Source organism: Coptis chinensis, unplaced genomic scaffold (assembly GCF_015680905.1).
Source record: "Coptis chinensis isolate HL-2020 unplaced genomic scaffold, ASM1568090v1 utg1343_pilon_pilon, whole genome shotgun sequence".
NCBI lineage: Eukaryota > Viridiplantae > Streptophyta > Magnoliopsida > Ranunculales > Ranunculaceae > Coptis > Coptis chinensis.
The window spans coordinates 286525-313004 of NW_028238100.1; the positions used below are offsets into that span (position 1 = coordinate 286525).

General features: G+C 35.6%; 3 protein-coding genes across 4 annotated transcripts; all 3 read right to left on the minus strand.

The window, feature by feature from the left end:
* Positions 1-2967: 2967 nt before the first annotated feature.
* Positions 2968-6746, minus strand: LOC147474130 (Got1/Sft2-like vescicle transport protein family). The gene is made up of 7 exons (XM_086586639.1): positions 6611-6746; positions 4933-5012; positions 4360-4451; positions 4185-4265; positions 3716-3813; positions 3558-3633; positions 2968-3443 (listed from the first exon to the last, which is right to left on the minus strand). The coding sequence occupies exons 2-7, from the start codon at positions 4958-4960 to the stop codon at positions 3411-3413; spliced, it is 408 nt and encodes a 135-aa protein (XP_086442765.1). The 5' UTR covers positions 4961-5012; positions 6611-6746; the 3' UTR covers positions 2968-3410.
* Positions 6747-9449: 2703 nt separating this feature from the next.
* LOC147474131 (AP2-like ethylene-responsive transcription factor BBM) lies at positions 9450-13456 on the minus strand. The gene is made up of 9 exons (XM_086586647.1): positions 12926-13456; positions 12188-12842; positions 12014-12096; positions 11856-11864; positions 11631-11719; positions 11442-11515; positions 11282-11332; positions 10871-10947; positions 9450-10723 (listed from the first exon to the last, which is right to left on the minus strand). The coding sequence occupies exons 1-9, from the start codon at positions 13137-13139 to the stop codon at positions 9840-9842; spliced, it is 2136 nt and encodes a 711-aa protein (XP_086442773.1). The 5' UTR covers positions 13140-13456; the 3' UTR covers positions 9450-9839.
* A 7381-nt stretch (positions 13457-20837) lies between these two features.
* On the minus strand, positions 20838-26444 carry HINT3 (histidine triad nucleotide-binding 3). Of its 2 annotated transcripts, XM_086586644.1 has the most exons (7): positions 26075-26444; positions 25205-25260; positions 23045-23102; positions 22431-22497; positions 22168-22223; positions 22009-22062; positions 20838-21189 (listed from the first exon to the last, which is right to left on the minus strand). In XM_086586644.1, the coding sequence occupies exons 1-7, from the start codon at positions 26252-26254 to the stop codon at positions 21082-21084; spliced, it is 579 nt and encodes a 192-aa protein (XP_086442770.1). In that variant the 5' UTR covers positions 26255-26444; the 3' UTR covers positions 20838-21081. The 2 variants fall into 2 exon arrangements, with proteins under 2 accessions (XP_086442770.1, XP_086442771.1); XM_086586645.1 differs by lacking the exon at positions 22009-22062 and having other exon boundaries at positions 26075-26441.
* Between the last annotated feature and the right edge of the window lie 36 nt (positions 26445-26480).

The following is a 26480-nucleotide window of genomic DNA, read 5'->3' on the forward strand; positions in this document are numbered from 1 at the left end:
GCTCATTAAAGATTTAGTAAGAAAAGAAATTACTTTAAGATCGAGGCATTGCTCCCAGTCCAAAGGCAAAGAGTCTTCAACCTGAAGTTCAATACTAGTTTGGATCCTGGATTCAGAGTTTATGTGGTCCCAGCAGCACTTCCTCTTCCTGGAAGCTTTGGTGTCTGAATCTGACGACGAACTATTCGTTGTCTCTGGAAGGAGAAGCCCATGTCGAGAAGGTCCTAAAGAAAGCTCAGGATGAACATCCACATTCCCAAACTGTTGGCTGTTCTTCACCTCTTTGGCATGCTCTTCTTGCCTATTAAATAGATCTTGTTTTTGTTGTAGAAAGTCCATTATGTTTTCACCAAGTGAGAATGGAAGTGAGTCTGTGAGAGCTGTGGAGAGGCTTACCAGTAAACAACGAAATTCCACCTTTTAAATTGAATATGGCGTGCACAAGGGCGTGTACACATGAAAGGGTTCTTAAATGGCCATCATCCAACTCATTAAAAAGAGAGCAGGCCAAGCATTAAAAGGTAGCAAGTAGATTGATCTTAAATGCCTCAAATCCTATAATTCTCACAACATTTATGAACTTCTCAACATGTCAAAATCCGACTCTTAACTCAGCTTTAACTGTGAAATTCTTAAATCTGCTTTTCATTGTCTTGGGAGTTCTCATAGTGTTGTCCATGTTCACAATTCAGCTCATTAATTGCAAATTCTACGTTACTCCCAGTTTACATTGCTAATGCTAAGGTGACAGACACCATTGCACCATTGATAGTGCCTAGTGTTATATTGGTTCTGTTAACACCACTTATCATAACTTGTTTTGATGCTCTCTCTCTCTCTCTCTAACACACACACTACACGAGTATACAACTATACAACAAAGAAATCTGGAATCTATTGTGTTAAAACCTTAATCAAAGTGAATGATTGGCATCTGTTACTAACTTGATATGATGTTCATCTATTTTTGAAGCTTCCGCCAACAAGATAATTCAATTATGCTAATGCATCATGATAACTACGTTTATTTGTGTTTACAGTTTACTCACACCCAAAAACATAAATGTGAAACCAATAACTAAAGACAAAATGTAAAGATGGAGTACAAGAATATATTTCAAGTAACTTAAAGATCGAGCTATACAGCCTTCATTTCAGATTTTCAGAACCATAGACTTTATTTCAGCAAAGAACTTCCGAAGACGATATAATTTTATTCAATAATTGGAAGTAGATGATACATTAAAAAGGCAATTTCTTTTTTCTGACTCATTTTGCAGAATATGAATCTGCTGCAATAGGGGGTGAAAGTATAGTAAAGAAAAATTATGACATGAGCCTCAGAGGCCCAACATTCTTAAATTCAGTTCAATTAAACCATGGTGGAAATTTCTTTTACTTCTGGACTGGTAAACATCGACATGAAGACCATCCTGGTGATCCTGGTTACACACATAACTGCCCACCACCTAAGTCTTTTAGTACTGAGAACCCATAACTTGCCTCCTTATAACAGAGCATTGAAGAGTTAACCAAATATAAACCTGAATCAGTCATCATTCATTGTAATTTTTATCCATTTACATATATTCTCTTGGTAAGCTTGATTGAAGAGTTAATGTTGAGGATGATAGTACACAGATCAGCAGATGAAGTGTGGCTGTACTATCTAGCACTCAAGAGCATAGTTATCCGGCCTATATGCATTTACTCTCTGTTTTGTAAGATCGAGATCAGTCATTATTTTTTATACTAGCTGTAAATGTCTAAATTTAGACCGAGGATTAAGATTTAGTTCTTAGCTCTTAAGTTGGGATAATAATGAGGGGATGATTTAGTTCCAGCACTGTGTTAGTGAGACTGGAATCAAGCCACATGTAGCTCTTAGAGGGTGGCTTTTATAGTCATTGAGAGTGCACATCGGATGTGACACGTGTACTGATAAGTACAAATGTGCGGTCGAGATGGACGACATGTGTCTGTGAAAGACATGCGAATAGCAGTTATAAGCGTTTAGGTCTATCTGAATTGGCATAGAATGTAATGATGGTGTTTTCCGTAATGATGGCGGCGCCACAATACTGGATACGTAGACATTTTCTTATTCATGAAGAGCAGCCATTAACACCAAATAAAACCATCCCCTCATTTTTTCCCAACTTGAGAGCTAAAAACTAAGTATTAATCCTCAGTGTAAATTTAGACATTTACACTAGCATACTAATAAGATTGTACTCATCAAATTTCATCCAGGTACGTGGAAAAATGAACAAGTTTTGCATATGCCTAATTTGTTGATATGTTCTTAACCTTTGTCGAACACATGGATGATGGATCTAATGAAATCTTGTTTTCAGGTTATTCAACAGAAGTCCAATAGAGAAACTCTACAGAAATATATATATATATACATATGCACAAACTCCTACTGAATATCTACAAAGGGGCATATAATTGGATCACTCCTCATTCATTATTCCACAATCCCTTCCACAATATCATGCCAACAACAACAATAAATTTGCGCACCACTTTCTTGGTCTAGGGGTATGAAATTATTAAATGTTTTAAATTGCTTCCTCCTCCAACATTTATATCTCACCCAGAAGTACTCCAATTGACATGCATTAATTTTTTGAGGCAGTTTTGCATCTAATTCGCAACACTGGGAGTTGTCTAATGTGGGCCTACTCGGATATTCAATGGGAAAAGGATGCTTCTAACAAACAATAACGATGTGTATTTGCATATTGATATTGATTACTCCACTAATTAGGCATCCTTTTCGTGCAGCACTTCAAAAGGCTTTATTTCCTAATATTTTCGTAATTGCCATATTAGGAATGAGTCCGATCACCTAAAATTCGAGTGGCAAAAACCTAAAAAGAATCACCAGTCTACAAACAAGGCAAATGTACTAAAAATCACAGGGTATGCAAGATATTCAATCTTAAGATCAACCTCATCTCACTCAACCAAAAGAAATAACATTTAAATTGTGTATAATCGACTACATTGCTTTCAAACTCGTGTCATAAACAACAGGATTATAGTGTTTTACGAAAATCATTTATAAATCCACGTAACTGAAAAACAAATAATTCATAACAGATTAGTGGTGCATTGCTGATATTTGGTTCCGCTTGAACAAACTAAACTAGTGTGCATTGTCACCAGAGCTATTTGATTTGTATAGAAAGACGACATACCAAACCGGTAGAAACTCCATCCAACAAGTAATAATTTTTCACAATTTCTTGGGATGAGAAGGTTCCAGAGAAATTGTAAACAACTTTTCTTCTATCCCTTGAAAAGGTAAAAAAAAAGAACCACTCCTAGTAATCATAAGCAGGTGAGCACCACTACCTTGTCTTTTGAGCAGTATACGAGACAGTATGTAAACAAAGATGTCAACCAAAGTTTTTTCTTAACTGATCAAGAAGCTGTGAAGAAAATGATAGATATAAGAAAAGACCCGGCAGAATGCACCGTTACAAGAACTGCGTCAGAAAAGGGAAAGGGAAAAAAAAAGCAGTATAAGGGCTCTTAACACATACCAGAAATGGGTATTGTAGAATCCATCCCACAATTGGAATTTGATAGAGGAAAACCTTTATGGAAGGCGAAAAGCCACTTCAAGGCACAAAAAAAATTATTAGCTATGAAGACTGAGAACTAGGCATATCCAATTCAGAGTTTGAAAACAGAGACAAACCTGAAGAGAATGATGGAACCATATATTTCCATGATTATACCGACAATGGGCCAACGAACAAATATGAGAAAAAGCCCAAGAAGAAAAGGCACAGAGCCCTAAAAAAAGAAAGGATATAGAAAACATCATCGTAATTCCAATTAAATAGCTTGCATTCATTTAATATTAGCGTTGGCAGACAATCAAGTTATGAAAAGTTGGAAAAGAATAGGTAATTAGGCTATTGAATCTACAACGAGTAAATTACCTAAACAAAGAAAAATTAACGTATCTTAACTCACATCAGTTGCTTCTATCTAACATGAACAGTTGTACTTGTGTACCAAGAAATAAAAAACAAAAGGATTTGAAGACGATGCTTATATATACAATAGTAAACAACTTATTGAAAGGAAGTTCACAGCCAACAGCTAAACCTCTTCCAGAGACCACAGGCCTTGATCTATCATTAAGAGTTTTTTATGTTTACCTTGTAGTTTACTCTCTTTGTGAAGAGTTGCCATGTAGATCGCCAACCGAGTAAAAGAGCCACACCAGATAAGGACAAGATCTGATGGCAGAAGCAGAAAATTATGTAGGGTTTACCTCTAGAACTTTGTCAATAGATGGGTTAATTGAAATAATTAACTTTTACAAGAACTTACATTTCCCAAAGCGATCAAGCCCCTGTCAAAGAAAAGGATTACGCCGAGAAATGTGAAAAAGAAACCAAAACCAATGAGTCCAATTCCTACCTCTGCATTGTTAGAAAATATGGAAAAGGAGCTAAAAACCACATTGTATGTTAAGCTTGAAATTCAATATGGAAAAATTTATAGATATTGCACCACACATGAAATGCTTAGAACTTCTGTAGACCATAGCTGACAGTATATGCTAGAAGTTTTAAAATGTTTCAAATAACTTTTTTCAGGTGAGGTGTTACTGAGAAGTATGCTTACAAATTAGATTCACACGATGAGATGCAGATTTATTTGGAGAACATTAACTATATAATTTTGTTACAATTAAGAAACACAAAATCAACTTTTCTTCTACGGGGGATTATGCACAAGTGTACTTATGGAGTTGACCCTAAGACATCTTAGACGCAGAAACTAACTAATGAAGTGATGAACAAGAACCAATTGAAGGATATATTTTTTTTTACCAATGAAAAAGAAAAAAGGAAAACAAGAAATCCAATGCATCAAGTATATTCAAGTAAGGTGATTTACTTTTCTGTTCAGTTATCTCGTATGACATCCTCCTGACTTCTCTTTCTGATCAGTGCCTCTGTAGCAAAAAGATTCAACCTCTGATATCGTATAAAAGGAAAAATGTGAGCATATTAAACAATACTCAAAACTACAAAAGTTTGACAAAGAAAGCTATCATATTCCAGCATACAAGTCTTAGTACCTCGAGCAAAGTGTCGATCTCATATTAAGCAGGTTCATTTGGTTTGTCAAACATATTACCATGCATCTCCAGCATCAGTCTTACAAATATATAGAGTTATAGATGATAATATTTCAAATATATATACATCTGACCTATGGCCCACTTTAAGAGAATTTCGAAAGAAAAAAGCTTGGAGTCAGTAATAAACAAACAGCTAACATTTTACTATTGGTCGGTACAGTGATAATGACAATATCATATATTCAAATCAGTAGGAGCTCAAATAGAAGGGGTGAAAAAAAAAAGGAACAAAGAATAGGGAAAGTGGAAGACATTTGGACTTCTTATGGAAATGCCTTTTGCTTGGTACTTCAGTGGACAATGAGTTTACCACAACCTATTTAGGCGAGCCTAACTTATACGAGAATCCCATGTCTTACACCAAAAATAAACAAAGTTGGCTATCTGGATTTAGTCTGAGAGACAAAACGTATTTTAATTATGTTCCCACGATGAAAGAAAGTGTTTAAGTTCTGATTCTAGCTTACCATTGTAAATAGGATTATGGGAACCAAATGAGTAGTCATTGAATAAAGAAAACAAATCTAGTCCAAGTTAAGGTAAACAAGTAATACTTAATAGTGCATACTTCATAGAAACGATTATAACTTGTGGTTTCAAAAAACAGATCAAATCTAAGTAGCAAGTAACCACCCTTTGGCAAAAAACAATAAACTCAAGTACAAGATTCTCTTCTCCGCTTTGTGTGCTTTGATCGCTGGTAATTACGTAGTTTTAAATGTAATAAGGTTTATCATTCTAAAATGTCTTATTGTAGCCCATATGGTGTCCCGTCCGGAGCCGTTACTACCCGTTAGGCCTAAATACTTTGTCTTCTTTATTTGGCTAAGTTGTTCACATAAGATTTCAATGTAGAAATCACATTTCTTTTATATGTTCTGGGGAAAAAAAAAACATTTTCTTTTATTCGAATAGTACATACAAAAAAAAAAAAAAAAAAAAACTTTTATTCGAAGAGTATATACTACAAAAAAAAAAAAAAATAAAAAAATAATTTAAAAAAAAAAAAACGAAGTTCCATAAACTCGCTCAGCTTTCAGAATTCAGAGTATACCATTCGGAGAAACCTTAAAGCTATTTGGCTTAATTCAAAACCCTGGCTTAGTCACCCAAGAGGGTCTTTGTTTGCAATGTCTAATTCTCCAAATGTGTTTTCACTAAGTGAATCAAGACATCAAAAGTTCTACAAGAGGGGATCATTTCCAATTGCTGAGTAGTCAAGCTAACTGTAAAGAATTATTCTTTCTAACTCAAGTGTCAAAAAAGCAGCAATCCCATATTGGGAAGAGGCTTGGTTATATTTTAATTAAACAAGCATAACATAATAATAAAGGGTATGCAAATTTTCTCATGGTTGAGTGCTGCTGTGAACTCAAAACATACAAGTAACAAAAGAAAACAGTACAGGGCATGTTGGAATTGGAAATATACCTGAGAAAACCAACAGAAGATAACACGAGAAAGTGGTTTCTGGGATGAGCTTCAAATGGAGAGAAGAAGGAAATGGTGGTTGAGGTCAATAAGAAAACGTTTGTGGAGGACGGAGTAAATAACTAAGAATTTAGGGATGAAGTTGTAAATAAACTGTAAGCCATGGAAGCCCTTTCTATGTAAGCAGCATGCGGCCCTGCCATAACTACATGGGGGCCCACGAGATCAACGGGCGGTGAGGCCCAACTACTAGTAGTAGACAACACAATGCCTAGAGAAATGGGCTGACAGAATTCTGGTGACTAGTGACTCCTAAGCGAAATCAACCTGTTTATACTAGGATTTAATGTACATGACCTAAAATTCCTAAAGAAAGTTAGGCTTTATTATGACTGAATCTGTAAATGGGCTGAGGGGCCTGTTAGTTTGTATTCTCTATTTTCTTGAGACCCTTTTTTCTTTGAGTTGAGTAGATAACTAGAGATACAAATAATGGGGTGGGGAGGGTAATTCGGTGGGTAGGGTTGGTCATCGAGTCGTGTTGTTCATGAGTAAATCGAGTTCGACTTGTCAAAGGCTTGACTCAAACTTGTTGGCACAAAAAAAATATGAGCTGAGCTTGAGCTTAATTTATAGTTCATTCTAAATAGCGAGTAGTTCGCGAGCTACTTGAGTCAAGCTCATTTTATAAGTCCATACGTAGAATATAATTTATAATTTATATGCCATTTTATACTTTATATCCAACTATAATATATAATTTATACAATTTTAATGTTTTATATATTTTTTTCGAGTTTGAGCTCGAGTTCGAATTCAAACGAACTGATTGCGAGCATAATTGAACTCGAGCTCAAATCTGAGCTTGAGCTATTAGTAGAACTAGACGAGTCAATCTTGAGCTTCAATATTAAGCTCGAAGGTGAGTTCGAATCTAGCTTCTGCATTTGCGAGTCGAGCTGGAGTATAGCAAAACTCAACTCTAGTAGCTCAATGACCAGCCCTACCCGTCACCTTCAGCCGTAATTGCTGTTTGGGGTTTGTCCTTTGGCCGTAATCTCTGGTAGAGATGCCAATAGCCGTAATAGAGCAGCTCATTTCTCCGTTAACTGTTTCCTGTGTGCTGGAGAGTACGTATATATGGGCTTGACCACTACTCTACGCCCGCAGCATTCCCTCTCACCATTGGTCGTCGAGGAATTGTAATCTGATCACAAAAAGATTACTACAACAAGAACATTATTTATTCTTTGCTGCTGTACGTGATGAAGATCCTTGTCTTCCATTACTGAACCCGATAGAGTGTTCACTCGGACTATCGTAAAGACACCCAGTCGTTACCGCTACAAGCATAAAAGACCATTTAGAATTCCGTATGAGATGCTACATGCTAGAGAACTTTCCATTTAAAATTGAAGATGAGCCTATCTAGAAATAAAGAACACCGTTTTCTTAGAAAAAAATTCCCGTGAAGTTTGTCAAAGTAGAAGTGCTCATGCATGCCACTGTTAACATGGGATTATTATTCATCACCGTCCGAAGATGAAGAATATGGTACCGAAGAGGATGCAATATGGTGTCGGATGCAATTGATTGTTAGTATGTATAACAAGGGGAACGGTAATTAATCTATTGATAATCCTGATTATATTGAAGTTTTCTGCATAGTTGTGTCAAGGACGACCTAGATGGTCATGCCATGATGGACCTATTTTTTACGAGATGGATGAAAACGTGCAGAAGGATTTTTATAATTACTTGGAGAGGTTAGAGGGATTAAACCATGTATCAGTAATAAGTTCTTGTTTATAAATGTACATGGTCAACAAAGATTTAAAGGAGTATTTCTTGTGGACTTCCCAAGTAGTAACTGGCTTGGTAATTTGCTTCTTCTTAACAGTCATTGATCAATACACCTATAATGTACTGTATATCTTACACGCGCGCGCCCTTGCTATTACAATGTTATAACCTTTTATATGGTGCATTCCAAAGACACTGTCAGCAATGTGAAATGGAAATGGAGAGCCATTCTATGTAATGTTTTAGTTAATTTGAACTTTTTTGATTCTGTTTCTTTTAGATATACATTTAGAACTTGTAATTTTATTGCTCATAAATTAAAACAGCTGAGTGGGGATGGAAAAGGGGTATAGTCTCTGAGGAAGAACTAGCTAGGTGCTGCTTTATCTTTTTCAGTTTCATAAAATTAATGAATTAGGTGCTCCTGAATCACGGGCAACCACCATAAAAAAAAATTATATGGTGCATTATGCATGGTACTACTAGTACCGTACTAGCACCATTGTGTTCTTTTTTAAAAAAATGGTTTAAGGGGTATACTACAGAAAAATAATCCTAACATATGGTGCATAATTAATTAATTATAAATCTTATTACATTGTTATGGCTTATAATTAACTTTTTTTTGAATGATAGCTATGGGGTTAGGCAGACCCCTACCTGCATTTCTTAATCAAAATCTTACATAGATTGTTCCTCTTGTAATTAACTTAATCGAGTGAGTGGAGCGAACGATCTTGATAGAACGGGGGACTATGCGGACAAAAACCAACTTGGTTGGTTTCTGTGTCTGTTCTCACCTTCTCTCTCATTTTTTCTTCGCCCCCAATACCCTTTCTCCTTCACCCATCTCTCTCTCCCCGCAGCTCCGCTCACTCCCCACTGCCACGCAGTATACTAGTATATCTAGTTATCTACCGTGAATGATAAATTAAAATGAATTACCATTTCATCTATTGTTAATGTAGAGGAAAACAATGGTTAGGAGAAGGAAAATTTACGTTGCAGTTATATAATTAGAGTATGTCACCGATCATTGAGACGGTAACTAGTCATTGCATTCCACAAATGGTGAATGTCAACGGAAGCTATTAAATCTCCCATTCTCTGTATCATCAATAATGTTATTTCGGATTTACAAAGCATGGTCAAGTTAATTTCATCAATCTGAAGTTCGCAAAATTCATAGCCAGCGGAAGTGTGAAACTTCTCGCTTGCTATTAATGAACTCCAGCTAAATCCTTATGACATTTGTCGTGTTTAGCTGCAAAGTTTAAAAATTAAAAAAACAATAAGAAAAACCGAAAGTTCTTCAAAATCAGGAAGTAAGTTGTATACATCCTTAAATTTCTATCCCTTGACCCTTCCTTCTATTCCTTCCTACATTCCCTTCTAATATTATCCTTCGTTATCCCGTTGTGTCAGTTTATGTGTCATTCCATACTGTAAATGCAGGTGCTGCAAGACACACACCTAGATTACTGGACCTTGGTAGAGCTTGAACGGCTGTCGGCATCCAATTGTTACAAGCAGAACCTTGATCATAGCCATTACTCTTTAACATACCAGTTGGTGGTGACTGCTGCGAAAGATAATAAGAATTCCGGCTTTGATAAGGATCACTAGAGGCTAAAATGCTGTCATAACCCAGCTGCTTCACATCGTTATCTCCATAACTACTACCTTGATTATGATTACCTTGATCTGAAAGAATCATTCCCATCGGCATAACATAGCCACCTTGGTTTCCACCCATCACTCCTTGATAACTGCAGTTACTTCCATTACTTCCACCTTCTCCACTGCTATAGATAACAGAATTTGAACCAGTACTATGTTCCATTGAGGATGAATCTAAGCTCATGAGATTGTGCAGAACATTAGGCTGAAAGAAATTGTGAGTACTTCCTAACTGTAGTTGATGAATATCTTGGTAGCTATGAGGAGTGACATCTTGTTCTTGCTTACACCAACCTCTTTGCTGACCATACGGATAGTGCATGCTCAATGGCTGAGCTTGTTGTTGGAATGAGATAGTTGGCCAGCTGTGATTTTGAGCTCCGTAATTGTTAATACTATCAGTCAGTTGTGCTGTAATATTTTGCTCATCTGCTCGCCTCCCATCCACACTAGCTGCTTCAATCTGTTCGGCTTCCTTTAAACGCTTTGCGGCACCACCTATTGGCAAAGTACTGCTCTCTATAATGCTATTTACGTCATATCTGCTCATGTCAAAGTTTGTTACTGCATTCAGGCCTCGGAATTTTATGGCTGCAATGTCATAGGCCTCGGCTGCTTCTTCCTGGGTGCCTACACATAGGAATTGAACAAGTTTTGAAACACGTTATTAATAGCCTTCATCGCCTAATTGAGCTCATTGATCATAGAAACATACGAATACATAAAATTGAAACTAATGGCTAACTTCCTCTAATAAATTGCAAATTTTTAACTTACTGAAAGTGCCCAAGTAGAGATCTTTGTTTCCAGCAACCCTTCCTATCCTTGCTTGCCACCTTCCATGCTGATGGTGCCTGCACGTATTGAAGTTATGTACTTTAGCATATACACGTTTGTTAATAACAGAAACTACAATAATGCAATCCAGGTTATTCAGTGTTGTTTCTAGGGATCTCTTGTTTCTATGGTTAAAAGCTTTGAATCAAGGTTATTGCATGGAAATGATTCCCAACTATATAGAGCATAAGTTTGTGGCTTGTTGATAATTTCACCTAGGCCTCAACTATCTTTGAAAATATGACATTCATAATGCAAATAGATTTATAAAATTTTGGGCCTTGACAAATAATGTACACGAATGTAGGTTATACACGAATATAATTATATTTAGCGGCTACATAATCGTACCTAGTCACCCCACGGTAAATAGATGCTCCCCGAGAAAAGCCACTACTTTTCCTGCATCCGAGAATGATAAATAATATTGTCAACTTCATTGTTTCGATCATTAACTCATTGTATCAGTATAGCATAATTTTGAACGTATATGGCAAGATAGCCAATGTACCTTCTAAGAGATGCAACATATTCCTGCCTTGTCATGTTCTTCATTTCCTCCAACTCTTTCTCGTAGTTACTGATCTGAAAGCAAATAAAAGAGTACAATGTTCATCAATCACCTTAGAACAAATTTCTTTCACAAATGAAACCGAAATCAGATAAAAAATTCAGATAAAATTTTCAAATTTTTACTTACAGGAAAGTTAGTAGTCGTGGTTGAGCCCCAATACTTCAAAGCAGCCAAATCATATGCTCTAGCTGCCTTTTCTTCTTTATCATACCCACCTAAATAAAGGAGACAAGATGAAAAGATACCTCTTTAATTTAAGGTGCCATGAAAGAAAATGTAGTATTTAAGATAAATGCTGAAGTAGGAAGAAGAACAGAAGGATACAAAAAAACCCAGGCACCTCCCACATACCTAAATAGACTGCCATGAGGATGAATGAGATCATATCAAGAACATGAAACAAGTGGAAGAGTTAGAAAATGATTGAAATAGGTAAATAACCATCTAAAACAAGTAACAGAAAAGGAAGGAAAAACACATTATTGTGTTCAAATTTATATTGCTTATACCTTGCCTTCCCTTTCTAGTTTGCCCTTCTCTTCTACAACTGTTGTCCCAAAGATGAGCTTCATATCTCCCAGTCCATCTATGCCTGTTATGTTGATCAAAACCATAAATGTTAGCAAGGAATACATTAACAAAGCTTATAGAAGATATGGTTAAAAAGACGTATGCTTAGAAACCTTGTGACACCGCGGTAGATTGAAGTTCTTTGCCCAAATGTATCTATTGATTTCCTCGGAACTGCCTCAACTGCACCAGTTTGGCTATCAAGAGTAGTAGTAGTCTTCTGTTTATTATCTGACGAAGAACTCTCCCCACCGCTTCCCCCTCCAACCGCTGCGGTTAAAAGGGGCAAAGGAGAACTAGACTGTGAGCCAGTGCTCATTGAGAGAGACAACGTTTGTGCACTATTCTTGTTCTCAGGTTGAGTTTGAGGTGGCGCAACTTGTTGTGGGGGTGGTGTTGGTGTTGGCTGGTTTCTCAACCATGTCTTGATCATAGATAAACCAATGGAGTTATTATTGTTAACACTTCCACCAGTACTACTAGCTCCACCACCATTGTTATTGTTTGATGTCACTGCTGGAAGCTGTAATGAACAGTTAGAAAACATGTAGTCACCACTATTGTCATAAGAAGCTGTCATGGTATTGCACCCATTGAGTTTTTGCTCATGATCAGAAAAAGAGTTCCCTCCAAGGAAATCTTCAAGCTTTGGTTCTTCAAGGTCTAAGTGTTGATGGTTATTGGTAGAGCCACCCATGAGCATGGAATATTCAGAACTTGTTCTGTAGTTGGAATCACAGTTCATGCTCAAATCCTTAACATTCCAATCTGCAAAATAAAAATGAAAACTTATTATCTTCTGGACTAGTTGAAGTTGTACTGTAACATGTTTTAGACTAAAGAAACCATACCATGTGGTTGGTGAGTTCTGTTGAATGCTTCTAAAATACCAAAAGGGCCATCAGGTCTCATAGAAGGAAGGTTAAGTGAAGGATCTGTTGAATTAGAAGCTAGATCAAAGCAATCATTAGAAACATCAGTGCCGGAAATTTCATGGTTTTGAGAGTGTGATGGAAGTTCTTGAGGAGATAGAGAGAAAGCCAACCAGTTGTTCATAGAAGCCATTCAGAAACTATTACACTACTACTACCAACTACTTGAAAAAGAAAAAAAAAAGGGAAAGAGAGTTAGATTGCACTGAACTTAAAATCAGTAAACATGATACACCAGTTTCTGCATGCAGAAGACATAAACCTCAGAAAGAAACAAGAAGAAGAAGTTGGATGTGTTGCTTTGATATGAAAGTTGCAGGTTGTGGTGCGTTGGGGTTTGAAATGATCCTAAAAAAATAAGCTAGAGACACTAGAAAACATTTCAACTTAAGCAAACTCAAGCTTTATATATAACCTCCCCTCTTTCCTTACACCCTCAAGGGTCAAGGCCGGGTTTGTTATCAAATTTATATAAAATCCACTTTCCCTTACTTTCACCCAACCCGAAATGGAGAAGGACTTTTTACTTTGTAACCCTAAGTCCTAAATGAATACAGCAAGAATCATAAGCTTAATTTAGGGAAACTGTGTGTCATAAATATGTGTACATGCACTTAAAAATATCTCTAATTAATTCATTAAATTTATGGGGAAAAAAGAGAGTAAATTAATTTAGTTTATCTGCATAGTTTCATATTTAATGAAATTGATTAATAGTTTCATAACCTTAAACCATGGGTCCATCACTTAAAGTATTTTGATATAAAGTAATATGTTGCCTACTAATATTATTCATGTTAAAATTTTGATATATATAAAGTAATATGGGCCATCACTTAAAAATTAGTAAAAGTTTCGAATTAATTAAGAGATCTTAGTATATGAGGTGGTACAGATACAACACACCACACAGTACAGTGCCCCACATGCACACCTGTATTAAGCTGAAATCTGACAAAATGTGACAAAAAACCCACACGCAGTCCATCTCCACACCCATTTATTCAAGTTGGGCAGTGGTCATTTCATGTCAGTGCAATCTGCCACTACCACCTTCTTCCTAGCCAACCCCCTTTGCAAATTTCCTGATAATTGACCCCTTTTTCTATTTCTATATACAGAGAGCTAGCCATCAATATCCTTAAACACCCATAACTTTCTCCCATTCCATTCCATCTATGATCTATCACACCTATTATTTTACTATTATCACCAAGTACTAATCATCAAACTGCTCCCCCGTAGTACCCGGGAGCCCTCTTACACACAGTACACATACCCTTCTCAATGCATGCATGACACACTGAAATGACTGAACTCATCCCATATACCTTTTCAGAAGCAAAAGGAAAAAGAAAAATTTTATAAAAGGAAGAAGATATATAGAAGCAACAAAGAGAATATGTAAAAAAAAAAATGGTGTATGCATTTTGCACCCCTATATGAGGACATGAATCCTTGTCTTCCGGTATTTGGGTTATTTCATTCTCAATAAAAATCTTTCACGTACAAATATGGAGAAAATATATAAACCCAAGTGTCTAGATATACTTCAGGTAGGGTGTGGTGACATTTTGGATTAGAGCCCCCTTAAAATACATATTTACAATATAGTAATATACTGTACCCAGTGGCCAGTGTACCGTTAAATCTTCCCAATATCATACACTGTTATTTCAGGTCGACGAGAAATTGCTTGATATATAAAAGTTGAAAAGTATATTACAATTATCTGAATTTTCAGGATATATTGCTATATTTTCAGCCCTGTTTGGAGTTTAACTTGGTATTTTCTCTATTGTTTCTCAGATTATTTTTTTTTTTGCTCTTGTTGTAGATTTGTCATTTGTCGTACATAAAATGTGAATATGTGATATAAATGAATAGTGTGATTTAGTCATGAAAAAAAGATGAGAGAGAAAAAATGGATAATTTCATCTCGATGAAATCAAAGTGCATACACTTGCTGTAAGTTTGACCGTCAATAAAGGAATCAAGAAGGTAAAACACATGGCCTTGTCAATATTTTATAACATTAAAGCCTGCACCACTGTAAAAATAAATGCTCTTGGTAATCCAATCATAATCATAGCCAACTAAGTTTAGCCAGGTTAAAAAAGGGCAAGGAGACGGGTGTGGGGTGGGTGTAACTTTTGACCCTAATTTGGAATCATGTTTGAAAGTTTGAAATCCGTTTTGTGGTTTTACATACAAAATTTGTATTTAGTGACCATTAAGATAAGTATGTCAACCAAGTTTTTTCATTTGTTTGATAATGGTGCTGAGAGTTCTTATGATAAAAAACCACAATTTTAATTACCAAGTTAATTGGTCCCAGAGACAACTTAAGTTGGTTAGAATGTTACATTGATAATGACATATTGTTTTGTTGCTTAATCTGATTTTGGGAATATTGTTTAGTTTCCAAACATTACAGTACTTATAATACCAAAAATTGTCCTGTTTTGATTTTACTTTTCATTGTATCGAATGTACGCGAAGGTCTCTCCTATACTTAGAGTATATAGGGAGGTGCAGTCGAGGGTGGTGGACAATGAGCGGGTAACAAGCAAGAGGGAGATGAGGAAATGTAAAAATTCATGATGGGGTGCAAGTTCATTGTTTGTTTGGGTTGAAGGTGAACCAGAGGTGGCTGTTGGTCGGTTCATGGTCGTGAAGACTGACTTTAAAATAACTGGTCTACTTGTAAGTGGCCAACCATTGGGTTTGCCTGGGAGAGAACAACGTTTCTGGCTACACTAGCAAAAGTAAAAATTAAGCAAATGAGTATGTAATAATAAACAAATGGTATATGCAGATAAAAATGAGCTGGAGTCTTGGAGATGTAATGTACCCTCTCAAGTTGCAATTTTACCCCAGTCCAAAGGGTAGCTCTGAAAATTTGATGCAAAATAAACTTGAATTTTATTCTCGAAATTAACATAAACCAGTTTTAGTTAGTTTGTGGGTACTCGGACGAGGAATCATTGTATTGGATTATTGGCTTGGGAGCCAATCGATACTGACATATAATCAAAATCAATATGGAAATTTGCAGCTCCAACGAAAAATATAGCCACAGTTATTGAGAGATTTAGTTATAATTGGAAATTAAATAAGTTGAGTTTTAATTCCAAGATTTTAGAGATATTGAGACAAATAGAGGTGGCAGTTTAATTTGTACACAACCGCTAACCCGACACAAGTCCGACACAAAATTAGCATGTTCGAATTGGGAAAAAAGGTTTTGGGGGTTGACCCGCTAACCCGTCAAATAAATGGATTGGGTTAGGATCACATATGTTAACCCAAGTAACCCGTTAGCATACCCGATTAGTACGTTCGGTCTAATGGGGTCTAATGGGTCGAGCCATCAACCCATGACCTAATCTGTTTTAAAATAAGTTTCATTATTTTTTAAAATCTCATTATCCCAACAACCTAAAATAAACGACTAAAATGATAAGGATTAGTCGTGATATTAATTCATTCGATAAATATATGTTTTGTTATTCAATTTTCATTGATATGTAATTGAATTATAGATGTTTTTTTAGAATTAATATATATATATTGAATTTTAGTCGTTTATTTTGATATGTAATTGATATGTTATCAATATATATATATAATTCAATTATATATATATATTGATATGTAATTGAATTATGGACGTTTTTTTAGAATTAATATATATATACAGTAATTATCTAAAAAGTAGTTACTTAAGTTAAAAAATAAGTACGTACGTAAAACTTTACCCACAAAATGAATTGAAACCTAATTTTTTGTGGTTATAAAACAATCACCATAATGATTATCTTCCCAAAATTTTAGCTCATTTGGAAACCTCTAACATAAATAAAAATTGTTGTCATCTTTAAAATGAAATCTAACGATCTAGAAATGTTGAATTTTTGTAATTGTTTTTTGCCAATGTTAGAGGTTTCCAAATGAATTGAAATTTTGTAGAGATGATCTTAATATTGAGTATATCATATCCAAAAAAAAAAATAGGTTTAAATTCATTTTGTAGGTGAAGTTTTACTTATGTACTTATTTTAAAATTAACTTAAGTAGCTACTTTTAAGAAAAAGACTATATATATATATGTGTGTGTGTGTGTGTGTGTGTGTTTATAAATAAAATCGTTAAATATTAAATATTTTGCATACAAGTGAATGCGATCCGAAACTGATCTAAAATCTTATATATCATCCCAACTACCTAAAATAAAACGACTAAAAAGAAAAGGATTAGCTGTCATATTGATTCATTCGATAAAAATATATTTTATTATTCAATTTTCATTAATATGTAATTAAATTATGGATGGTTTTTTAGAATTAATACATATATATATATATATTTAACAAATAAAATCGTAAAATACTAAATATTTTGCATACAGATTGTCTGTGAATCCGATTTGAAATTGATATGAAATTTACCCGCTGGCTTAACGGGTTATCCGTTATATAGGCGGGTTGAGTTTGGATTTTACAAACTCGACACGATTAATAATTGGGTTGGATTTGAGTTTGCTCTTCTAAAACGTGACTCGAATATGATACGACACGTATCCGATCCAACACCACCCATTGCTACCCTAGAGATAAAAGAAAATTAAATAAATAAATAAAAACATAGATTTGGCTAGTCCGTGTTCTTTAAACAAACCATATATCAGCTAATCTTTTCCCTTCATTTTCAATAATAATATACCACAAATAAAGTTAGCTCACCTGGCTATTCCAAACAGATGATATGATCCTTTGGACGCCACGTGTCGTAACATGGTTGGACCTAGATAGTCATCTCAAGCAGGGCGTGGATGCAAGTCAAAGTAATGCCATCAAAATTGGTCGTCATGTGTTGCGCAAACATCAATGAGCTTATAATTATTTCATTGTTTAAACTCGTTAGTGAATGAGTTTTGCCTGGGAGAAAACGGCGGAGCACCCGTGCCTTCTTGGAAATAATACGTGAATATTGGCATGCACACTGTTCAATGAGTTGGGTGAGGGTTAAAGTAGAAAAGTTGCCAAAGTTTTGTTTTTGAGCCTTGAAGTCCTACAAACCACGCTATAGCTTGTTTCTTTGAATTAGGGTTGTGAATGGTTGTTGATTAGTTTTGGAAAAAATGGGATTGGTTTATGCACTAAAAGATCTGGTTCAACTTGGGTATTAGTAGCTGTGGATCAGGGTTTGGATGATGGATCCCAAGATCATCCATGTGATAACCTCTTTTAGCATGCACGTATATTTTGGACTTGGATAATGTGGTGATTCCATCAAAAATTTCAGATACGATCATCCCAAAAATGTCAGGTGGCATTGGCAAGCTCTTTGTGATCATTTATGAATTCTTTTATCATTGCAAAATGTAGTTAAAATTTATGAAAATCAGCCCATTGTAATGAGTTTTGTGTTACTAAATTGCTGATCAAAATAACAAAAGTCCCAACATATCATATTTTTAAATTTGGTGAGAAAGTTCGAAAAGAGTTGGTGTTTTATAAAAACTGAAAAACCTAGTGTTTCATTCGTTGATTCTGATTAATCCGATGGACACTAGTTGAATAAGTGATAACCGAAAAGAAACAAATTATAATTATCTTGTTTAGATGAGTTCTAGGTATACGGAAATTAAAAGCCTTAATTTCTAAATTTTGTCATCAATTTTTACAATGTAATGGACAATCCTCATGTTTTGAATTTTTTTGGCTGTCCTTGTATTTCTTTCAGAAAGTATATTAGTAACACCATAAAATATAGAATAAATCATAGGAAAATAAGCCTAACTCATTTTTTGTGTGCATGCCTCCCAGATAGGTCAAATATTTGTGAGAATATTGGATCACATTTTGATACTGACATCTGTATCTAGCAATTTTAATTGTTTTATTCAAGCCTGTCTGTGTTTGTCTCTCCTACTGCCCAGCTAAAACTCTTGAAATGCTCGCTAACTTCATTTTAGATATATTATTCATTTGAAGCTCTATGTTGTAAAGAGTTTGGGATTCAAACCATTTGACTTGGAACATACTGAAGCCATGATGGCAAGAAGAGCCCTAATTCTGGAACTTGAGTCAATATAATACATATGTATTCACTCCTCGAACTCAATGGCCTAAGTTGATCTTCTTGGGCAAGTGTGCACGTGCCTCCCTTCGCGGTGGCATGTATACACGTGTGGAGACACGTAAAGTTGGTGTATGGAAGTACATTCGCGTATCGTATCTGTAGTTGGTAACTGAGTCTAAGGAGTGGCCATGCTACCAGTAGTGCAATGCATGTGTAAAAATTGAATGTTTACGCTAAGATTTTAAGCTAGAAAGAACAAAACAAGGAGTAGAAAAAATCAGAACAGTTACCACTAGACATGGTGTGAACATATAGGTCAAATACATCTGCACAAAGAATTTTTTATTTAGCGTAACATGTTAACCACCTGAGTTGTTTGATGAGACGTAACAGTAACAGTGCTTCTTCAATGTTTACACCATGGCATTGAGACATTGAGTGTTATCTCGGGTTCTTGGCATGCTTTATTTTCGTTGTGAACTGTAAGGTCGACAATAACGCCATAACGCTAGGAGTTACTACAAGAGCCAATATATTGCCATATTGGATTGGGAATTGGGATTCATTTGGCTCGCGGATGGACCTGTGTTTGAATAGGGATTTGTCTTCAATAAATCATTTTCAATGTTATTTGCCGCATTGATTTGGTGAGAACACGTCTTTACCAAATCAATGGTGGAAAAGCTATCTTATTCATGTGTAACTAATAGAAAACAAGGGAAAGCTAGTAATGCAATATATGTTATGCTTGAGGTAGTCATCATATCGATATTACAAACATTATTTTAGTATCCGAGTATTCTATCTCTCAATCTCTCGTGCTTTGCTTAGTTAAGAATTCTAAAAGAGTTGAATGCCCAAATGTTTGACTGATCGTCTCAACTTGAAGAACCTCACGTGACAAGAATTCTTTCTTTTTAGGGAGAAAGGACAAAGCTAATTCTTCTTAGTTACGAATAAAGAAGCTTACTACTTATTTGAAAGATCTCCTTTCTTAATTTCTCGTATCTTAGTAATGTTTAAATAATGAAATCCCCTCTTAAACTCTATCATATGCATGCAACCTCAGCTAACGGGATTTCATAAACAAATTTATAAGCTCAATTATATGTTGTTGGTAAAGGGCCCAGTTTCATCTTCTTGTTTGGTTTTGGCAGACAGCTAAAGTTGTTTAGTTTCTGTGTGGTGTGGTGTAAATCATTTGCAAATACAACTCAATTGCACTCTGAAACAATAACATCATAACTCTTGTATTAAAACATTATGCAACTACTTAATAATAGTAGATTCAAGTGGTGAATAACCAGTGTTCCTGGAAAAGGGTGGAATGAACAGTCAGTCACAAACGAAATCTAATTTCTCGCTATCTAACAGAGCATAATGAAGGTTTGGAAGTGGGGGTCTTCCTTAATGAAATACACACGTGAGACTGAGCTCAAGCTAAATCTGCGCAAAGCTGCTTTGCAAGGAATATGTGACACTGTTCCTAAAATAGGTACCACACTCACCATGAAAACTCTTGCCAAGCATATTCCAGTTTTTTCTTGAAGCAATTATCAAAGTTCCAATTTCCGTTCTTAATGAAAGGAATAGGTGACACATTGTCAGATAAGCCACTTCGTAGGGAAAAAAATACAGGTTGGTTCAAGAATGACTTGGGCATAACCGCTTATAAGATGTACCAAAATTAATGAATTCGGAGAAACATGCATAATATAACAATGTCAGAAAAATCAACCTACTCTGTTAGAAAATTTTCTTCCACGCTTCACAAACATTGTTGCAAACATTTGTTACACTGTTTCCTAAAATAGATACCACACTTAACATGAAAACCACTCTTGCCAAGCATATTCCAGTTTTTTCTTGAAGCACTTATCAAAGTTCCAATTTCCGTTCTTAATGCAAAATACACCTCAAAGAATGTAATACACTTAATCGCAGTATACTCTAAATAACTATCAGTCAGCTGTTGGTCAATAATACCTTCAGTCCTTCACATCTTCATGGCTGGTATTCATGGACAACTGTTTCCGTATAGAGCCTGCAAGTTCATCCGTTTCTCCACTCAACTTCAAGGGCTGCCTGCTAAAGGTCTGAGAGAAAATAGTTTTATAATGAATATTCGTACCAAGCAAACAATAAGCCACTATGTATTAATTACAATTACAATAGCATTCCACATTTGTCACGTACATGCAGGGGGCTCTATGATTCTATCAACCAACTGCCTCTTTGTATTAATTACAATAGCATTTCACAATTCTGGTGTACATGAATGGGGTTTTATCCACCAACTGGACTATCACCATCAAGGTGATCTTCTATGCAGAAACTCAATATGAAATAATCCCAAGTTACTTTTAATCCCAGACTAAGCTGCAAAACAGAATATGAGATAGACTTAAAATTTGTAAACCTTTATCACCTCTGGTCTCTTGGTGCGAAATTTGGTTATTAACACCATGTATCAGTGGCAATGCCATGACCAGCTTGGATCAAGGAAAAGACTACAGAACCTGGGGATACTCACCAAATGAAAGAGGCCAAAGGGATAGAAATCATAGAGAACACTATCATGGATACTCGCTGCACAGAAAGCAGGTTAAACATGACCTTAGATCTCCATGCCTTCATTTTCTAGGTACTTTTAGTGTCCTGGTTTAAATATTAACACAAGATGGCCAATATTATTTGACTGGCTAAGACTTTAGGTACAGGAGTTTCTTTTCAACTGTCTACTCAGATGGAAGCTCATGTATTAGTATGCAATCATGGTATGCATTAAAAGACCACTTCCAGATTATTTCTACTATTAAGCATAATGGGCACCTTCATCTATAGCAATCTGGAAATTATTGTTTTTTAAAAAACTTTGGGTAATCCATAAAAGAGAACCATGTTTTGACTTTTACCTCGGAATTCCATAACCGATCATGATCTTTGCGAGGAATTATATGGAGATGTGTCTGCATTTTTATTTCAAACTAGATTAAGCAAAATAGTAAACCTTCTAAAGATTAGATCAGGTCAAAGAAAACAAGTTTTTTATAATCAAATTGGTGTAAGCTTACATGAAATATAACCTGGCCTGCAGCTCCACCGTTATTGGACACCACGTTGAACGAATCTATATTGTTAAGACTAATGGTAAGAATGACAAGGGAAATCGAAATTTCATAGAAGAAAACCTAATAACGCGTCCTTGTAACAATAAGCTTTTTCCCACCAAATCCTAGATAATACCATAATAAAACCAGTAATAAGTTCACCACACCAATGACTGCTCTCATTCTCTACATATTTACTTGACCGGTCAACAAAATTGGGAACTTACCACAATTAGTAGCTTTCATAATTGCACTGCTGAGAAAGGGTATTTTAGAACACATAGAGGCAACAACCTGCATGATAGAATATTAAAATTGATCAAAATAAGGTAGATAGGAACAAAACAAAGGACAAGTGCACAAAAGGTTGAGCTCATTGCACAGTATGTTCTGAAAAGGCATATACAATGAGATAATGAGTCTTTGAGCTATATGAGGCAGTTGAGATGGACGAGTGGTATAAACAAATAAATACATCCAGAAGGCATTAAGGCTGTACATGGTGGCAGATATGATTCAAGTCAGATGGATTGGAAATGTACAACCAGGAATTTTGAATGCAGATTGCAACTGAAAAAAGCTGAATAAGTCTCTCTAGCTGTTTTCATCAAATTATAGCGGCAAAGAAAGGAAGCATAAATTTTCTGAAGTTTGAAGGCTTCAATTTTGGTGAGTAGTGTGTTTTACGAACACAAAATAATAGACCCAACGAAGATAATGGTAAGAAAGGCAACCAAGGGCAACATCTATGAGCACAAAATTCTACTGATACACTGAACTCAACAAGCACAAATTGCGATAGTTAATCAACATACATAGGAATCTAAAAGAAATAACTTACGGATGGAGGAGTGCATTTCAAGGATGAAAAATGGCACTTTGGAATCAAAAGAGAATGCCTACAAAAATGAATAATCATTAGCAAAAAGCCTATGATTTAACATACAGAGATAAAAGGCTGCCAGCAAACAGTCTAATTTTATCTCAAATCTCGAGTAGTAATGGGTCTGAATTCATGCATGTAAATGATATTAAAAAATTTCTTTTATATCATTCACATCTCACCACAATGTATTGCTGATATGGTATAGAGTAATATGAAAAACTTGATGATAATATACACCTCACGTATACAAACTTGACATCTGATTTGCTTTATGAGGAACTTTATTTAATATTTGCGCTTCGAGGTATGCAATCTCTCATGGATGACATTGTTACTTCTGAAATAGTATATATATATATATATATTTTTTTGCTCGGTAAAAGTGATATTCCATTAATAAAAGAAAAGTAGGTTGAGAAGGCCTACATTACAAGAGAACAACCGAAAAAAATATTTACAAGCGATGAAACAAAACATAAGAAGAAAAAAACAAAAAAGCCCTAACATGCACCGTCACCCCATGTCTAAAAACATAAGACGATCCCATCTAGCAACAAAATACTCAAAGTACTTCATAGAACTTCATAACTTTAACCATAATGATCTCTTTAACATAATAAGCACGGTGACTGTGAGTAGGGCAGGGATCGGGTCGGATATGGCTATATCCGAATAATTTAACAGTATCCGAACCCGATTATATCCAAAATTTAATATCTGAACCCGACCCGAACCCGACTAACCCGATCGGATAACACTAAAAATTAAAAAAAACCCAAAAATTATATCCGAATCCGACCCAAATACATAAACGGATATGAAAATCGACTCGAACCCGATGTAATCGTAATCGGTAATCGGGTCGGGTCAGATTTGGGTCTACCCGACCCGATTCCCTGCCCTAACTGTGAGAGACTAATATACACAGCTAATGTATATTATATACGTGTCCAGCACAACTTATCACAAAATTATACCAAGACCTCAGCAAGGTCGATTATACCAAGACCTCGGCCAGGTCGCTCATATCAAGACCTCAGCCAGGTCGATTATACCAAGACCTCAGCCAGGTCGCTTATACCAAAACCTCAGCCAGGCCTTATAACGCTCAAAGATGGAAATGCAGTCGTTATAGCAATTTTGTAACAGCAGCCATGCACTTTATTGCATCTGCATTTAAGCTCATTCAAGAGCCACATTGACCAGAGGTCACATGTTATAAATGACGAGGGAACTAACAAAGAGTGGGGGAATTCGATGCATCATATTGAGTCTCCATCTTCTCCACTCTCCAAGAGCATTATTTCTTCTCCACAATCAATCTCCATTTCTTATTCATAAGACCAATCAAGAGAAACTACGGCAGACTTGATTCTAGTTCACCGGAGAACTGGATACGTAGGCTACAAAACGCGAGCTCAGTCAAATCAACACTAAACCTCCATCTTCCCCAATTCCCTAGAGTTGTAAGGTCGTGACTAAAACGAAACTTTACAGTGACAAATAGGATTCGTGAACCCAACATCGACAATTAAACATATAACATCACAAAAGCATGAAGGTAGAGTTTAACACCTTCCTAAAACATGATTACAATCTGCATACAATGAATTCAAAAAGAGACCAACAGCTCACTTAAAAACAATCACTCTTGTTATCAATTTATCATATACCAATATGATCAAGCCCCAATAACACAATGCGTAAAAGGTCAAGTCACCTAACCGATGCACATGCCACAAGTTCCTAGACATGCATATCATGTGAATGAAATTTAATAAGGCACTCTAATGTGTGATATTACTACTCTCCCAGAGTAGCATGTCAAATGCTTCAGATACACTACCAGCATACAAGGTCTTAAGGGAGAGTTCCATTCAACGCTTAATTTATTAGATATCTTAAATAAAGATGCATCAATGTTTAGAATGATTAATCAATTTGCATCTAACATGGCAAAGAGAGTCATTTCTTCAAGATACTTAAACCATTAAACCCATGAAAAATAAGTGATGTGCCAGCTGAAGTTCTACAGTAGCAGTTACCTTCAAGTATTACATTAAGGAAACAATTCTTTGTCATTCAGGGTAATTTCTGAAATAAGAGGTACCTTACCCATGACTAAGTGGATTCAAATCCAAAATGCAGATGCATACATCATCCTCATGAACCTGCATATAGATCAAAGTTTGGTAAAGGATTAGTACTAGATGTCATCAAACAGGGAAAAACAAACAAACAAATTAACCTTTTTTTCAGCTGAGCTACTAGACAAGAGTACTGTTGCAACAAAATAATTGTCAACCAACCATACTGACCATAATATAGCGTAATATTTTGTATAAGAAGAATATGAATTCAATATAGTTAGTCTCAAACACAAAATTTTAACAAAAGTGCTCAAACTGCTTTCAAGCTAGTACAACGTATAAGGTAGCAAGGTGCATGACGGACACAAAGGAATACTCGAGTCTAAGTGGCAAGGCGACAAGTACAATCACATGAATATGGCGACGGAGTTTCAGATGGTGGCATTTCCCGGAATACAGATCACTTTGACATACACTAAATGACTATTATTTTAGTAGGACATCTGCATTTCTCGCATTTAAGTTCTGTCGACTTTCCCTTCACATTTTAATGTGCTTAGTTGTGAGTTTGTAAAATCCACTGTTAAACAAATACATTATCCATTCCAAGACTACATCCAATCTTTTTCTCGAGTAGCTATGCTTATAATGTAACTCCTATCTCATTTGCTATTCCTCCAAGAATGAGATGTCCATGAACAATTTATAGATATTAAGATTTAAAGTTTGCATCTACCATTCATGCATTTGTTCCCCTATATTCAATTGCCCTTACACTCCTGTTTCCCTTTAAATTTCCACCCCGGCTTAAATGAAACAAAACTATCTATAATCAAACCCCAAATATAATAACTCAAAATCTAACAACACTACACAACAAAAGTCCCAAAACTACCTTGAATGAAGGCAATTCACCCCGAATAATCTTACAAAAAACACAATCCTTCTCCTCAGAACCCTTCATGCATTGCCCATCATTAGCAGCACAACTAGACATCGAAATCCCTGAAAACAACTCCTTATCAACTGGGACAATATGAGAACAGAGCACAGAAAGACGTCTTCGTGCTTCCATTTATACGAAACTGACTATAATATAGCTTTTTTACAAGTTTGGGCCATGCATGTAAAGTGTTTGATGAAATTACTAAAAGAAAGAAACAAAAGGAAACATTTTGTTCAGTTTCCAAATGGGTGGCCAACGTCGGGTAGATGATATCCAGAAATTGAGATTGGGACTGTGGTGAAATGTTCCTTTGCCCATCAGACGTCGTGGAAGGTTGGGGCATTATTAATTAATT

What these genes read in the sequence shown, in the direction of transcription:
- LOC147474130 (XM_086586639.1), bottom strand. Translation starts at nt 4,960, where the DNA reads ATGTCATACGAGATAACTGAACAGAAAA. An exon ending in GCTTGATCGCTTTGGGAAAT is followed by an intron (nt 4,266 to 4,359) that starts GTAAGTTCTTGT and finishes TTCTGCCATCAG; the next exon opens with ATCTTGTCCTTATCTGGTGT. An exon ending in TTCTACAATACCCATTTCTG is followed by an intron (nt 3,444 to 3,557) that starts GTATGTGTTAAG and finishes TTTTCTTCACAG; the next exon opens with CTTCTTGATCAGTTAAGAAA.
- LOC147474131 (XM_086586647.1), bottom strand. Translation starts at nt 13,139, where the DNA reads ATGGCTTCTATGAACAACTGGTTGGCTTTCTCTCTATCTCCTCAAGAA. An exon ending in CAGAACTCACCAACCACATG is followed by an intron (nt 12,843 to 12,925) that starts GTATGGTTTCTT and finishes TTTATTTTGCAG; the next exon opens with ATTGGAATGTTAAGGATTTG. An exon ending in TATGTTGCATCTCTTAGAAG is followed by an intron (nt 11,333 to 11,441) that starts GTACATTGGCTA and finishes TCTCGGATGCAG; the next exon opens with GAAAAGTAGTGGCTTTTCTC.
- HINT3 (XM_086586644.1), bottom strand. Translation starts at nt 26,254, where the DNA reads ATGGAAGCACGAAGACGTCTTTCTGTGCTCTGTTCTCATATTGTCCCA. An exon ending in TATGAAAGCTACTAATTGTG is followed by an intron (nt 22,224 to 22,430) that starts GTAAGTTCCCAA and finishes TTAACAATATAG; the next exon opens with ATTCGTTCAACGTGGTGTCC. An exon ending in CAGGCCAGGTTATATTTCAT is followed by an intron (nt 22,063 to 22,167) that starts GTAAGCTTACAC and finishes ATAAAAATGCAG; the next exon opens with ACACATCTCCATATAATTCC.